Source organism: Embiotoca jacksoni, unplaced genomic scaffold, assembly GCF_022577435.1.
Source record: "Embiotoca jacksoni isolate LCO1_2020_lvr unplaced genomic scaffold, fEmbJac1.0.p SCAF_8, whole genome shotgun sequence".
NCBI lineage: Eukaryota > Metazoa > Chordata > Actinopteri > Embiotocidae > Embiotoca > Embiotoca jacksoni.
The window spans coordinates 7,305,179-7,320,169 of NW_027185436.1; the positions used below are offsets into that span (position 1 = coordinate 7,305,179).

Sequence of the window (14,991 nt, forward strand, 5' to 3'; positions counted from 1 at the left end):
ACATTGAAGCTTATAAACACGCATTTTAAACACATTACTTTTGCTCATGTGTTGCTAGGTTTGTAAAGACTTTAAAAAGACACCACGTTCTTTCAAACTTTTTGAATACCACCATGCACACCATTTTAGCACAGCTTAAAAGACCTGCCATGCCTTGTTAAGGCTGCTGAGCCTCGATTGACGCCTGGTCAACTGCGCTCCTTGTGATAACAGGAAAGCTGCTGAAAAAAAACGTTTTTTTTTCAACAGTTCTTACTGAATCATTTTTAATGGTAATGTTGTCATTCACAGCACAAATACACACACATTGAAATGATTGTAAAACTGAAACACCGACTGTGTTATGAAGCTCATGTACTTTTACCATGACACATCAATGACAAACTGACCAACAGGGAGAATGGCCATTAAGGTGCTTATTGACCCCCATTAATGACTCATAGAGAGCCACATTAATTCACAGGGGACACATTATTCATGATTGTGCCGTGTGTGTCTGCCTCCTTCTCTATTTCGGCTTCAAATCTATGCCGGTTTATTTTTTCATTTGGCAGGTAATTATCTCGTTCGCTTGTTTATCTATTTTTTTGTGCCTATGTGTCTATTTCTTTTGTGTCTGAGTTGTCGTAGCTGGAGCAGCTATATTTTGGAAGGAAAATGCATGAAAAAAACAGTCGGCTGCGTTGCCATTAAGAGCAGTGACGGATGTAGACGGTATCAGTGAGAGGATAATGATTGCTGGATGGGACGGCACAGATTAGCACACAGCTAAGCTTGTTGTGACCACAGATTGCAGGGCACTCGAAATGAGCACTGCCGGGCCACGGCCAAGCAAGGTGGATTAGAGTTGTGAAGGACTGATGGAGGCGGGGACCTGTTGGCTGCATGATGGTTGACTTAAAGGTTTGCTGGCTGGCTGGTTTACTAGTCGGCTGCTGGCTGGCTGGTTTACTGGTCAGCTGCTGGCTGGCTGGTTTGTTGAAAGCTTGGCTGGCTGCCCTCTGTGCTGTCAGGGCAAAAAGCCATCAGGCTGTTGCTTGAAAGGTCTTAACGTTAGGGTCATGATTACATAACATTCGCAGCAGATTGTATTTCCACAACAACTGCTAATCAACTGGGATTCATACTTACCAGATGCATTAAAGTATTAGTATATTAAGCTACAAACCCACAGCAGCAGCACAGCTGTTTCTTCTGATTTCTTTTCTGAAATCCGTAACACAGTAACTATAGGGACAGTAAACATCAAGAAATCCCTCCCTGACAGATTTCTGTCTCTATAGCACTCCCACCTGCTCCACTGATTAAGATATAAGTTATCTATAAATCTTACAAAGCTTTAAAAATAAAATTGCATTTATTTGAAAAAAAAACAACAAAAAAAACAGATGATAGTAAATTAAAATCTTTACAAAACATAGGCTAGTCTAGAAATATGATGACTCACAATCCACATTCACAGGTAGTAATCCTGTGGGACACACATGTAACTTGCTCATACTAATAAAGATAAACAGTCTTTATGAAGCGCTTGAGGACAATGGTTTCATAGGGGAGAACTGGACCCGATGCAACTGCTGAGATCTGACGCTTCAGCTCCACACGAGCATATTTTGACATCATAGTTTTGGAAATATATTGTAGTGTCTGCACTTACACAAAATTGAAATAGATAAAATTCAATGAAATTAAATGAAATTTCATTCAATAACTCGTGTCCCACTTGATACCTTAATAGTGCAGTTTAAACAGAACAGACACTGCATCTATTCAAATTATCCTCAATTATTTGATCAGGCTTGAGAGTTTCCTTGATGTTATGAATTTAATTTTAAACTGATAAAAGTAGAAAACATACTCACAGAAACATTCAGCAAGAAGCGAGCAAAAGCATCGTAAAAGTATTGGTGAGGTGATTTCAGGTTTTTTTTAAACAAACCATCATAACAGAACAAGATGGATGGCTTTAATAATCCATACACTGACAACCCAAAAAGTTATAAAAATATAACATCTAATCAAACCACTCATTATTTAATCATTCGTTCATATTGTTGTCCTGAGGGTGACGTGTTGTCTTTATCTTTCCCAGTCAACCCTCGCTCCCCTGTTTTGACCCCTGTAAAAATACCAGCTCACATTAGTCATCATTAGATACGATTGTGCTCCTGTCATGTTGAAAAAGACTTCGCGGTGAATATCCGAATCTTGATCTCTGAATAGTGCAACAAGACAGGTGCCTGAATGGAACTGCACAATGCAGCATTGTGGAGGCAGTGACAGGCTTCATTATCTGCACCCCATCCTGGTTATCTGATCTCCACGCAGCCTAACTTCTACCAATGATTGTAACTTATGACTCACCTCAGGATCAAAGGCAGGAGTCTGAAACTGCCTGCCAAAGCCGTATTTCATGACAAAATGGTTTGAAGAATGTGCTAAAACGAAGCTAGAGACCCTAATTTGAAATAGGACCTGACACAACTCCTTCTAATGTTTTATAGTTTAAGAGGTGATTTAGAGTGTCTCCTGTAGTAGCCTGCATAACAGAAATCAGCTTCCAATCTCCATCAAACTGCTTGCTTCATTTAAACGACAGGATCAATAATAAAACAGAGTACAGGCCTCTTCATCCTGCTCATCACTGAGTCTTTTTTTTAACTTGTTGGATATGAAGTTAAAAAGATAATTTTCACTTAGGTTGAAAGTACTTTCATCCACGTAGGCAAGCTTTTTATGAGAAGTAGAATTTTATTCTAAGAAGCGTTTCTCAGATCTCCAGGGGTTGATGGTGGTTTTACAACCAAAGAAGAATAGTGTACTCGAGGTCACAAAAGTAAAACATTTTCCTTAAAAGGGATTCTCCATCAAAAGAGCCTTGAAATCCTGCGCGAAACCAGGGCTTGGTTTTCCCCAAATAGTACAGCACAGAATTCAACAACTGAAGATGTTACCAGTATAAAGATAACAACCTAAGGCACAGAAACAAGTGAAAAAGTCAAGGACATATCAACGTCTTCATGACAAGAATTTTATTTTCATTTTTTTTTTTTTATTACATTTTGCATTAAATTAAAGAGTTTTTTTCTTTACAACATACATTAAGCTGTGAATCAGATGTTAAGGAAGTGGAGAGTAGGGCAAAAAACTTTGTGACGTCACAATATCTTACAAGCTTACAAAGTTCAAAAGTTTGAGAAGTTGAGAAGAGAGCTGATTTGCATCTAATAGCAGTGTATTATAACAAGGGTGAAAGACAAAAAGGCACACACCAAAGAACATCACTGTCCACAGCAACCTTCGCAGTCAAACCCAATCCAGTCTTTAAAATGTTCGAACCTTCCTCTATCAAAACGCCTCGTGTTTAGAAACTTTAAAATGCACCTGCAGCTGAATTTACTCCAGAGGATGTGGACATTTAACCTGTTCACATTCTTTGTGGACAATTCTCGCAGGCGAGAGCCAACACGACCGTACATTTCCAAACAAGAAATATTTAGTCGTAGATCAGCCTTACTCAAGGCCAGGGAAAGTTGCGGATTCATGCACTGAATACATTGGACGGTGTAAATAGGGCCTTTTTGTGTCCAGTCGCAAGTTAACAACACAGTGGTAATCTGGAAGTCTGGAGTGAACGCACATCTTCATGCTAACCTCGAGTCATTTGCACTTTGAAGATCTTTATATTGATAATGTCTCAACTGACCCCAGACCATGTTTCTGATGGGACACCTTCCTCCTGGCTCATGCTTTGACCTCATCTGTTGCCCATGACTCTGTCATTAGCAACCGAACCTTGCCAGCGCCTATGTACACATGTTAGTCAGGTCACAGATCCTACACGTTCTTCCTATTTTAGCTGTGGATTGAGACATAGTTGGCTTTCCTCCATTGAGAAACAGAAAAATGCTTTGATATCAAGAAAACTTTTACCTATCTACACGTACGACACTAAGGGAGTGCTCAGATGATTTAAGTGTTTAGGTGAGGGGTGGGGTGATCGATAAAAATCCTCAAGTAAAAAGGAAGTGAATGCAAAAACGATCAGATTAGTCAAACTCTCAGCCATCAGTAAGGCCTTCATAATGAGAGTTAAAGAAGCAAAATAAAAACGCAACTCTAAACTTCCTCAAGCTGTGTTGTCTCTTACAAAAAAGGGGCTTTGAAGAAAGTACAATTTTTGACTATTGTCGTTTTAAAATGTTTCTTCACAGGAACCAGCCTGTTTATGCAACTGCCTAACAAATGAGTGTTACGGTGCACGCAAGAAGCCTAAAGCTGTGTTAGTACACCGGGTGCTTATGTGTATCTCATACTGTACGTTTGCTATGGTGTCATTGTTGCATTATTATTGCGGTGCACCAGAAAGATACACATATGTTGGCCTTTCTCAAGTAACAAATGTTAATTATTCAGTTAATCAGTCAATTAACCGTCACTCCAAACAAACAGACAGCAAAAAAAAACAAGTAAAAACAAATACCAGGACCTGTATAAAATAGAAAAATCAAAAACACTCACAACGTCGTAGTCGACACTGCCAGCACAACATAAAGGGTTGCTTTAAGCGCATTAATGGCACAATCAGAAATGAACCATAAAGATGAGTGTGTGTATGTGTGTGTGTGTGTGTGTGTGTGTATATATGTGCATGTGTTTATGTGTGGGTGCCAGAGAGAAAGAGTGAAAACAGAAAGGAAATGCTCCTTCCTCTCTCCTCCCTCAGGGCTATAAGTGTGTTATGTCTAGGGACCAGAATTACAACAATAACACCTACATTCTTTAATTGCATTTTTATCAAACCAGGGAAATATCATGACGTAAGAAAAAATAAAAAATAAAATACAACAAGGAGACAAAGTTAACAGCTAGTAAAGAAAACATTGTAACTACTTTAGGGTGTAAGGCACAAATTTACATGTGGAAAAAGAAGCAGGCAACACAGATGGTTTTATAGTTTTCCTTTTCACCTGCTCATCTGTGAGGCCGCCAGAAAAAAGACAACACGCTCCGAGATGGAGGCACCGCTCGTTTGCTTGCAGCCACTTACAGCTTCTTTTCGTATGTGTGTATGCAGATTCCCGAACTGCTGCTGCAGCTGCTTCTCTTATAATTGCAACATGCAACAGTGAGCTTGGATGGCACTGGTAATCCAGCAACCAATCAGGACAAATGTTTCTGACTCACACGAAAACCACAGTGCTGATTGGGGGATGCTCATTGGAGGAGTGACAGGGTGAGATTCAGGAAGTCTTTTTTTTATGATTGGTCTAAAACAATGGAAATTCTGGTCCGCAAAGGTAAAAGTCCTGGTCTGGCACAGTTTAAATAAATATCTCCTCCTCCTCGTCACAGAGGTCACGTATATCTCAAGCTGCAGGTCCCACTGAGCACACAGTAAGACCTCGTGGACCTTTAGTCACCAAGAAAGTTCTACTGGCTCCAGTTTAATGACTTTAAATATTTTTTTCTCACACTTGATTAATTCATATTAAAAGATCTCTTCTTTGTCCTCTCTCTCTCTCCGAGCCTAGAAAGTCAGTCTGTTTTTTGTTTTTTTTCAAAAGCACTTAATAAAAATAAATACAACAAGCTATTAGTATTAACAGTCATGTGTTATTCAGTAACCAGTACAGTAGAAGATTCTTCTGGCCCGAGCTCTGAGAGAAACCCGGGCAGGACTTGATTGCTGTAACACTGAGAGGCTTTTCACAGTTTCCGACAGAACTCAGGCAGCCGTCTGTCCTTTCAGTCCAAACTCAATCCCTCTGAGTGCTTGTTCGCTCAGATTCTGCGATCCTCAAGGTACTGTACAACGATTATTCTCCAACCCCCACCCCACGTGCTGTCTTCTTATGTGCTTTTCCAGCAAGATAAAGTATCAAGTCCCAGTGACCAAAGACACCACAAACAAGAGAGCCACTGTCTTGAATGCTACAGGGTGCCATTCGATGAAATATTCAGGACAACCATCATCTTCTTTTTCAGTAGCACGTGTTCCTGTGTGTGTTAACAGAGGAACTGGGAGCCAGCCAGAGCCTGAGCTCGATGACGGCAACAACTGACGACAACCATTGTATAATATTTACATATTTATATAAAAAGAAAGTGTTTTCTTAAAAAAAAAAAAAAAAAACTGTGTTGCATTTTCCACTGTACTGTACACCAAAAACAAACAAACAAATCACAAAAAGGAGACGCAAGTTGTACAGTTTTCCCTGTTTTTTTCTCTCTTTCAGAAAACACCTTTCACTACTGTCTGTTCACATTGGACTGGCGGGGTAACGAGCTGACTATGTGCCGGAGTCACTGGACTTGACTTTTGTCAAGAGTGAGACTACGGAGGGTTTGGGAGGGACATCAGGCTTGAGATGTTTGATGCCCGTTCGAGGCAGTGAACCGTAGGAGCTCATTCCAGGTTGCCGCGACAGAGATATGCCCTGTGCTGTCATTTGTATGGAGTCCACCCTCTGAGGTGCAGGTGGTGGGGTCTCCACACGGTTGAAGCTGTGATGTCTCGCCAAATGGGAGGAGTTAGATGAGTTGGTGTTGTGCTTCTTGAGGGCGGAGGATCCACAAGCAGCGGAGGCCGATCCCTTCCGGAGCCCATAGACTGACGAGTGGACCTCCAGGCGTTTGCCCATCTGTGGGACAGCAGGAGGTATGGTGAGAGAGGCCTCTCGTTGGGGGACACGAGGTGGCAGCACTCCGTCTGGATCCACCATGTTGAGGTTGTGACATGGGCTCTTCACTGTCTTGTACTCCAGGGTGGCCCCCTGGTCGTCCATGAGGCCGTGGCCCATGCTCAGATCACTATGATGGGGCTGCTCCACATACTCATGCTGGTAGGACTGCTGGTGCTGCTGCAGATGAGGCTGAAGCTGGTGCTGATGCTGTGGCAGAGGTAGGACTACCACACTGGGGATGTGGCCTGGTGAGGCCCTCAGGGGCAGGTCTGTAGAGATAACAGGGGAGCCCATAGGTGGCATATCCTTGGTGCAGGCATTGATGAGGTTCTGATTTCTTTCCCACTCGCGGCTTCCCCGGCTGGGCTTACGACGTGGCTGCATCGGGGTGGATTCAGGTGTTGGCAAAGCAGCAAGGTCCAGGTGGTGCTGGTCTGCCTTTATCAGCATCTTTCCGTTTGGTGTCAGCCTCCCGTTGTGCATCAAAGGGGTGAGGATCGCCTCGGGGCGACCGTCTTTGGCCTGCGTCTCAAAGAGGCCCGTCAGCTTGGTCACACTGTTCATGGATCCCCGGCGCGAGTGGAGGTGGTGGCTGTCCTTTTCCTTGCGGCCTGTCAGGTTCATGTCTCGCCGCCGGTGGTCACAGACACAGTAGACAATGATGCCAGAGAAGATGGCACCCATGGCAAATGCTAGGATGACGGCGATGGCCAGCAAAGTCACAGGAACCAGCTGGTCACGACCCTTCTGGTAGCTCTCACGGATCACACCTGCAGAGAGATGTAAAGATGACATTCAGACAGGCAGACTGCATGAAGGAGAGGTGACACTGCTGCAAGGGGGCGGGGTTAGAGAAAATTGTTTCTAAGAAAAATAAAGCTGTAGGGAAAGATACTTGTTATTAGACCTGCCAAAATATAAAAAACAATACTAAATTAAAATAATTAAAAGATATTTATTGGGTAAAAAGATTAGCGGTTTAAATAATTTCATGAAAAAATGCAAATGAAGAAGGATTTATCCCATCATAAGGAACATCTATTCAAAAACGGGCAAAAAATGGTAGCTTGAAGTGGCAACATTCAATACGTCCCGAAAATCCAATCTTAGACTGAAAATGTGTTTTGGAGGGGTGATAATGATTCACATTTTAAATCCAAGATAAAACCTTCTGCTGAAATGAGAAAAGATATGAGCGCAGATAAAGGAGCCTGAAATACCCAAACCCTTTCTTCTCGTAGATGCAAATGGGAGACTTTTCATAAAGCTTGGATCCAATCTCATGAATCACAGAGAATACATTAAAAAGCCACTGATTAGGCGCTAAATCCAATGAGCTGTGTCATCAGTGTCTTATGAAAGCGCTACTTTCAAAAACGCGATGTGATACGGCCAAATAAAAGATAATTCAATAAAAGCAGATGTGAAGTATTTTAGCGGTGGGAGAGTGGGAGCAGCAGGTTGTGTGTAATAAAACAGGGTCAACAACAATCTCCACGCACGCACACACACACACACACACACACACACACACACACACACACACACACACACACACACACACACACACACACACACACACACACAGATGATAACCCGCAGCCTGTTGATGAATGTAGACATCTAATGCAGCACTCTGTTCCTTGGGTTAAACACACCGGTCCACGGCAGAGAGATTTATAATGACTTCACACATGACCTGTGTCCTGCACAGATCAGTTACCACAGACAGAGGATTAGGCAGGTGGGCTTTATCAAGTAAAAAGCTCCCACAGTGCACTGCCAGTCTTCATAACGTGACTCAGTTACACGTGTGTACTTCACTCATAGTCTCATATCACGGTATGTATTACTCCATGCACAGAACATACATATCAAACATTTTTCATTTTGAGAAGGAGGTCATAAAAACCTGATTTATCTGAGGAAATTAAACTGATATCCATATGTATGAATGGAACTCAACTTCACATAATCCATCATGTGTTTCTTTATACTTTGAGCAAAGATAACATTCCCAAAGTATGTAGCCACAAGTCATATAGTTTAGATGTAAAACAGGTGGAGCAGGGGTAGGTGTGAGTATTGAGGGTAGTACTGGGACGTCAGGACTGCTGTTGAGCATTCCCGAGGTGTCGTGGGCTTAACTAGACGAAGCACCAGTGAAGGGAGGTGCCCACTTGATAACCCCAGTAAGATACTGCACATTCTCACCGTGTTTCTGAGGCTTTGTACCAGGTAGTGTCTTACTTGGGTGTACGAGCAATGTGGGTAGTTGTATTAAGGTAATGTTATTATGGCATGACAGGTAGTAAAGATGAGTCAGTCGACCCTTGAGGAGTTTTTCCACAAATATCTGGTACTTTGGTTGTAGTTGTTGGTTGACAGTGAATCTAAAATAAATTTGCAAGTATATAACCTAAAAAGGGCAACCATGGCTGAAAATGTCCCAGACTGTGTCATTTTAGTGTAATTTATTGACTGGCATTCGTAAAATCTTCTGAATCCACCTTGTTAATGTCTTCTCTTTTTCAAGTAAAATGCTTTTTAAGATGTGACATACAATATTATTCTAGATATTTTAAAACATGAACATGAACATTGTTTGCAGAAAAAGCCATGAATTTCACATACAAAAACTCGTGATGACATGACAACATACAGATGTCTGCGAAACGTGGTTTTGGAACATTTTCATGGTGTAATGTGTGAAGACCATGTAAATTCCCATGTGAAAACTTTTACACATTTTCTCCATGTGGTCATGTGATAATGCAACATGTGATAAACATGTGTCATACATGTAATCCCATGTGTCCCATGTGGAAACTCGTGTAGTTTTTCTGTAATGGATTAAATTTGTTCCACAAAACTTACACTGCACACTATACCTTCTCACAGGAAAACCAAATACATTCAAAATTTCTTCAGTGTGAGTTGCAAACAGGAACTTTGCCAAATCACTGATCAAAAGAGTTGTCAACACAAAACATCGATGCAATCTAGTCTTTTTACAGTTTGCTGTTTACACGAAACATCTTGCAATTTTTGCTCTGTAGTTTTTCAAAAGAAGATGCCACAAAACAAAGCTTTAGTTCCAATAATTCTCTAAAATCCTGAGGGGGCTGGGTAATCATGTTTGGCTTTTCAGCTCGTCTGTGTCACTGAGGATGTACTCGAAGAATATCTTCTTTCTGCGTCTCCTGAGCGAGACATAACACAGACACAGAGACAGCAGGGTAATCTGTTCTCATGGAACTGAGATCCAGACTCTCTTAAACTAACATCCATAATCCTCACTCGCTGCAGTCGTACTTCATTAGTCCAACATGACTTAAAACCCATTTTCCTTGTTGAAATAAAGCACTGAGCAATACCTCACTTTAAAAAAGAGCATTTCCTCTGATCATTCGTCATTTATTGTGAAAACAAAAGTTCACTTTTCTCTTTAATAAAGTGCTGACAAAATGGAGCTCAGTCGTACCTCATTTAGTGCTAAACAAAAGGTTTAAAAACGTATTTTCGGGCCAAAATCTTTCTATCAGGGACGTGCCTGTCTGTGTGGATAGTGTGTGTGAGAAGTGATGAGTGTTATCTGCAGCAAAGCATTGAGGTTTGAGAAGTGTTATGGCGAGGACTCGTGTGACCAAACAGCCCCGCCTGTCCAACGAAACATCTGCTTCACATCTCATTCAGCAACATCTAAGAGCGAGAGATACTCTTCTTCACTGCTATCTTTCACTCAGTTGACATTGCTCTGTCCTCACTTAGATCTTTTTTTTTTTGCTATTTGTCTTCTTTACAGAAAACAATGACTCACTTTTCTGACTTTCCTCTTGTTCAGAGTGTTTTCTTTCACATTGCTCATCTTCCATATGTTTAGTGTTCTTATTCAGTGGAAACTGGGAAGGCTATAATTACAACCTTGTGGTATTCGTGAGTTATCATCCGTTGGCAGAAACAGCAGTGGTGACGGCTGCCGTTTGAAAGCTGCTGGGTTAAATATTTCTGTGAACAAAGAAAAGATGGAGGAAGGAATTCGGCTTCACTTGAGGTGAGGAGTCCTGGAAATCGACAAAAAAAAATTTACATAAGAAAATAAAAGTGCAAGCAGAAACAAATACTTTGCCAAATCTCTCTGTCGCAACCAATTCAAAATTAACAGGAAGAACATTCATTCATCTCGGTCTATGGTGCTTTCATGCTGAAACAGCAAGTCAAAACTGGTATGAATTTTCATGACAGTGAGTTTATTGCTGACTTTCTTCGACTGGGCATTTGGATTTCACATTGAATAACAAAAGCCGGGGGGCAGCAGAGCCAAACGGTTGTCCATCCTGGTGAAGTAGGCGAACTGTGGAGGTGGATCTTTGTCTTCTATTCTGGGTGTGGGAGCCAAGGTTAAAGCCCTATTTAACCTGCACTGCATGGCTCTTCCTGATTTAAAGAAAAAAAAACGCTCTCATTCTTTTCCTCCTTCTCCATCCATCACTCACTTCTCCCACACACACACACACACACTCCTAGAAAGTATTTAGCCCAGGGCTTTGAGTAAAACACAAAAGAAAGAAAAGGGGGAAACTTTGAAACTTCAATTTTTCATGTGAGGAATTGTTTCTCATCCGAACATCAAAGAGAATGAAAGTTGCCACAGAGGACACCGGCGCTGTCTCAGTCGATTCACAGGACTTCTTAGTTTTGAATCAGGGTGGCTCTGCCTCTTATTTTTCGATGCCCGTTTGTGGTCTCGGTAAAACTTTTCAAAACTTCCACAGCGTGACCTTGAACAATATCAAAGTGCAGCGAAAACCCACAGATTTTCTGCTTTAGTCTCATCATGTTGGGGTTCTGACTATATAGTGACTTGTAATCTTCTGGTTTCGACTCTCGCCTCGCCCCCAGAACGTATCGCGAGGCTTCCTGCAGCTTGACACTTCTCTCAGCGGTTGAATTGATTTGAATTTCACACTGCCTCGGGCCTCAACATTCAGATATTAAACACATATCAGATATTTCTTGCTGTCAAAACAGGCTGGATCGGCAGCACTTACTTGTGAATCAGAAACATTGTAATCTGCTGTGACTGGAACTCGTGAATGCTCCCTCTCTCTCTATCTGTCTGACACATAGACACTCTTACACTCTTTTAATCTCTTCAGAGGCACCAGCTGACTTAAGCCCACAGAGCTTGTCTTTGTGTTGGTGTTGGGGAAACTTCAAAGGCAGTTACACATCACAGAGAGGTTACGGAGAGAGCCCTAACCTCTGACTACAGGCCGTTACACATTGTCTGCAAAATGATAAAAATCTTAATCAGACTTAACTGCACTCACTGATGTGTCACTTGTTGAAAGACAGAACGGGGGACCTTGACAACTACAGAATGGAGTCAGGCAAAAGATGAAGAGTAGAAGCACAAAATGTTTAGTGGCTTACGTTTAGTCTGCTTTCACTGCAGTGAGAGCTTGAGAAACGGTTTTCTGTTGCGGACTAGCTTGTTGTCATCATTCAAAAAGGACATTGCTGTTTAGATGATGACAGTAATTCATTTTGTCCTATTTAATCCCCCATTTGGATATTATCCCATTAAGTCTTGTGTGTGTTTCTGTTCAAGAGGCACTTGCATTAATAGTGTTACTCAATATTAAAGCATCCATCAGACAATCCAGAATCAGTGCAGTGCATACTGATGAGCAAGTTAAGATATAATTAAACTCCCAATTATATCATTCTACTACTCAGGTATTAATACTGTTGTACCTGCAGTAGCCAACTCCCTTTATACAAAGTATAGTATTTAATAGCCATAGGAAATCAACCCCAATTAAACATCCCTGGGACGCCTTGAATTGACACTACTACTGTTTCTATTACTGAGTGATAGACTTGTTAAAATACATGAATAGCAAAGCTAAAACATTTAATCCACTTCTTTCTGAATGAGTGATACCATGTTGACATGTTAAAAAAACAAACTCCCTGACAGCAGTTTTACCGCAAAAAGAAAAGAAATCACAGTTTATACAAATGTGGATATTTCGAAGTAGAAAAACAGGGGTTTGAAATCAAATGTGGCTATCAGTTCATCATCTTGACTCTCATTAATTCATATTTAAGCTTGATGAGTCACTGTTACACAGATGGTGACCAACTGCAGCTGCTGAAAATGTGTGGCAAGCTTCTGACGTCTGTAAAAGTGCCACAGTATGCATGCACTGATATTCATTGTATTTCATCCAGTTTTAAATGCAGCTACTGGTGATCATTCAGAGATGTTTTAGTACACAACAGGCCCGTCCTAACACCACCGCAGAACAAAGACTCAGCTTGTATCTACGTGATGAGTGCCTCAGTCATGGACATTGCAAGTTTAAATTCAGTTCAAAGTAGAATAATGACAGCTGAATGTGGGTTAGACGAGCTTCAAAAGCACAAAAGGATGAGCCGCCGTGATATGAAATTCAGTCTCACACGGCCGAAAAACAAAACACAGCTTTTGTATGAAACAGAAATGGTGATGACTCTCACTGAAAAGCATAACCAAAACATAAAAAAAATTGAAAAGTAAGCATCAACTGTGAGTCGAGCACAAAGGCGGTCTGACAGAACAATAAGCTAATCAGTGGAGAAAATTATGGTTTATGGTTTGACGTCAGTCAGGGAAGTGCGTAATGCTGGGAAAACATCCAGTCCACTGTTGCTATTATGATTCACAATGAAGCTGTGAATAATTCATCTGCTTCAAAAGACCTAACACATCTTTGGCCAGTAAGAAACACAAAACCAAAATCAGAAATGACAGGAATATGGGTTGTAAGAGCATGTAATTAAAATAAATATTTTTTTCTTTACTCTACTGTCGTCGTCTTGGCTTAAGGGCCACTCCACCAACTTTTTTCCCAAATCCTAGCATCCTTCTTAATGGGATTAACCTAAACCCTATCATTCAACTGCAAGGACATATGAAACTACTAACATTAAATTTCCCAAATGTGCTCAACCTCAAAGGCTCCTTAGAAACGTCACCAGCCAAGTGCATTGTCTGACAGTGAGCAGAGTTCACGGTGAACTAAGCCTAAGCCTCTATTACCTCAAATCTCATCGGCTCACCTCCATAGGAGGGCAATTTAAAACAAGAGTTGTCTATAATGATCAGACAACCAAGAAATCCCTACTCTATCTTTTCTTCCTCACTAGTAGAAGAAGAAATAAAGCAGAAAGGTTATGTGTGATGTTATATACTGGCCACATTTCAGAGAATTAGCACCTAAACAGCTCTCTTGTATTTGCCACTGGTTGTTCCATTTTCAGAACTGATATGTGTAGAAATCAGTGGTTACACTCACCTTTCCAAATCTAGATATTTTACTTTTCTGGTTTTTGTGTTTTTTTCTAACTGTACAGGCATAATTGCAACTGCAAACCCACAATTTAGATCTTGCAGGGGAATGTAGCTGAACAGAATCAAGATGACCCGTTAAAATATGCTCGAGTGTAGACAAGTTTGACACCAGAATTTGACTATAAACAAAAAATGCTATTTTCTGTGCTGTTACTGGACAGATTTGACAGTTTTCCTTCCATAACTACAGGTAACATTTTAGATTGACGTGGGATCCCCAATAACGATGGTGAAATGTTCCTTCAACTGCTTTCCAGAAAAGTGAGATGAATTGAAGTTCTCACGCTATCAAGACATCTTGGCACGAAAAAAAAAATAGTGCTGCATCCCTGTCTGTGCAGGGTCATACTCTCCATCTATCATACCAGGCTCACCTTGGCACACAGGTGTCAGAAAGCTGCCTGCATCTGAAAATAACCCTTGCAGAGCAGCTGTCAGTTGACAGTTGGTATTAGTGTGAAATCCTGACACGGTAGGGAAGTCACATTCCCAAATAAATTACAGTAGCTCTCGTGTAATGGAGAAGAAATTTCATCAAAATGTTGTGCTGTTTTGAATTTAAAAAAAAAGAAATATTATGGCTGTTCAGAATAAATTCGCTGATCAAGTTTGTAATTATCACGATAAAAACACTGCATCATGTTCTTCTTTAGCAGTGGATTGACTTTTGTGATCATGACGAAAAAAAATCATCTCATCAGATAACCATGTCTCCTAGAAATTACAATAATAAAACTTTTTCCAATTATATCTTGGAAAGAGAAGTAACTGCTGCCAGTATTTTGTAAATAGATTTTTCGAATGTAGAAATTGCTACATACATTGTACTACTGTATACTACTTTGCCAGTTTATTAGATACATCAAACTAAAACCAATACTGTCTAATAAAACAGTACTGCAT

The 14,991-nt window shown here is 40.9% G+C and overlaps 1 protein-coding gene across 2 annotated transcripts in view; it reads right to left on the reverse strand.

Moving 5' to 3' along the window:
• Positions 1-3,011: 3,011 nt before the first annotated feature.
• sema6a (sema domain, transmembrane domain (TM), and cytoplasmic domain, (semaphorin) 6A) overlaps positions 3,012-14,991 on the reverse strand; it is a 106,671-nt gene continuing 94,691 nt past the window's right edge. For both annotated transcript variants that reach the window (XM_069178005.1, XM_069178004.1), the window contains one exon: positions 3,012-7,456. In XM_069178005.1, the coding sequence (XP_069034106.1) occupies positions 6,294-7,456 (1,163 nt within the window). In that variant the 3' untranslated portion in view covers positions 3,012-6,293. The remainder of the gene's footprint in view (positions 7,457-14,991) is intronic.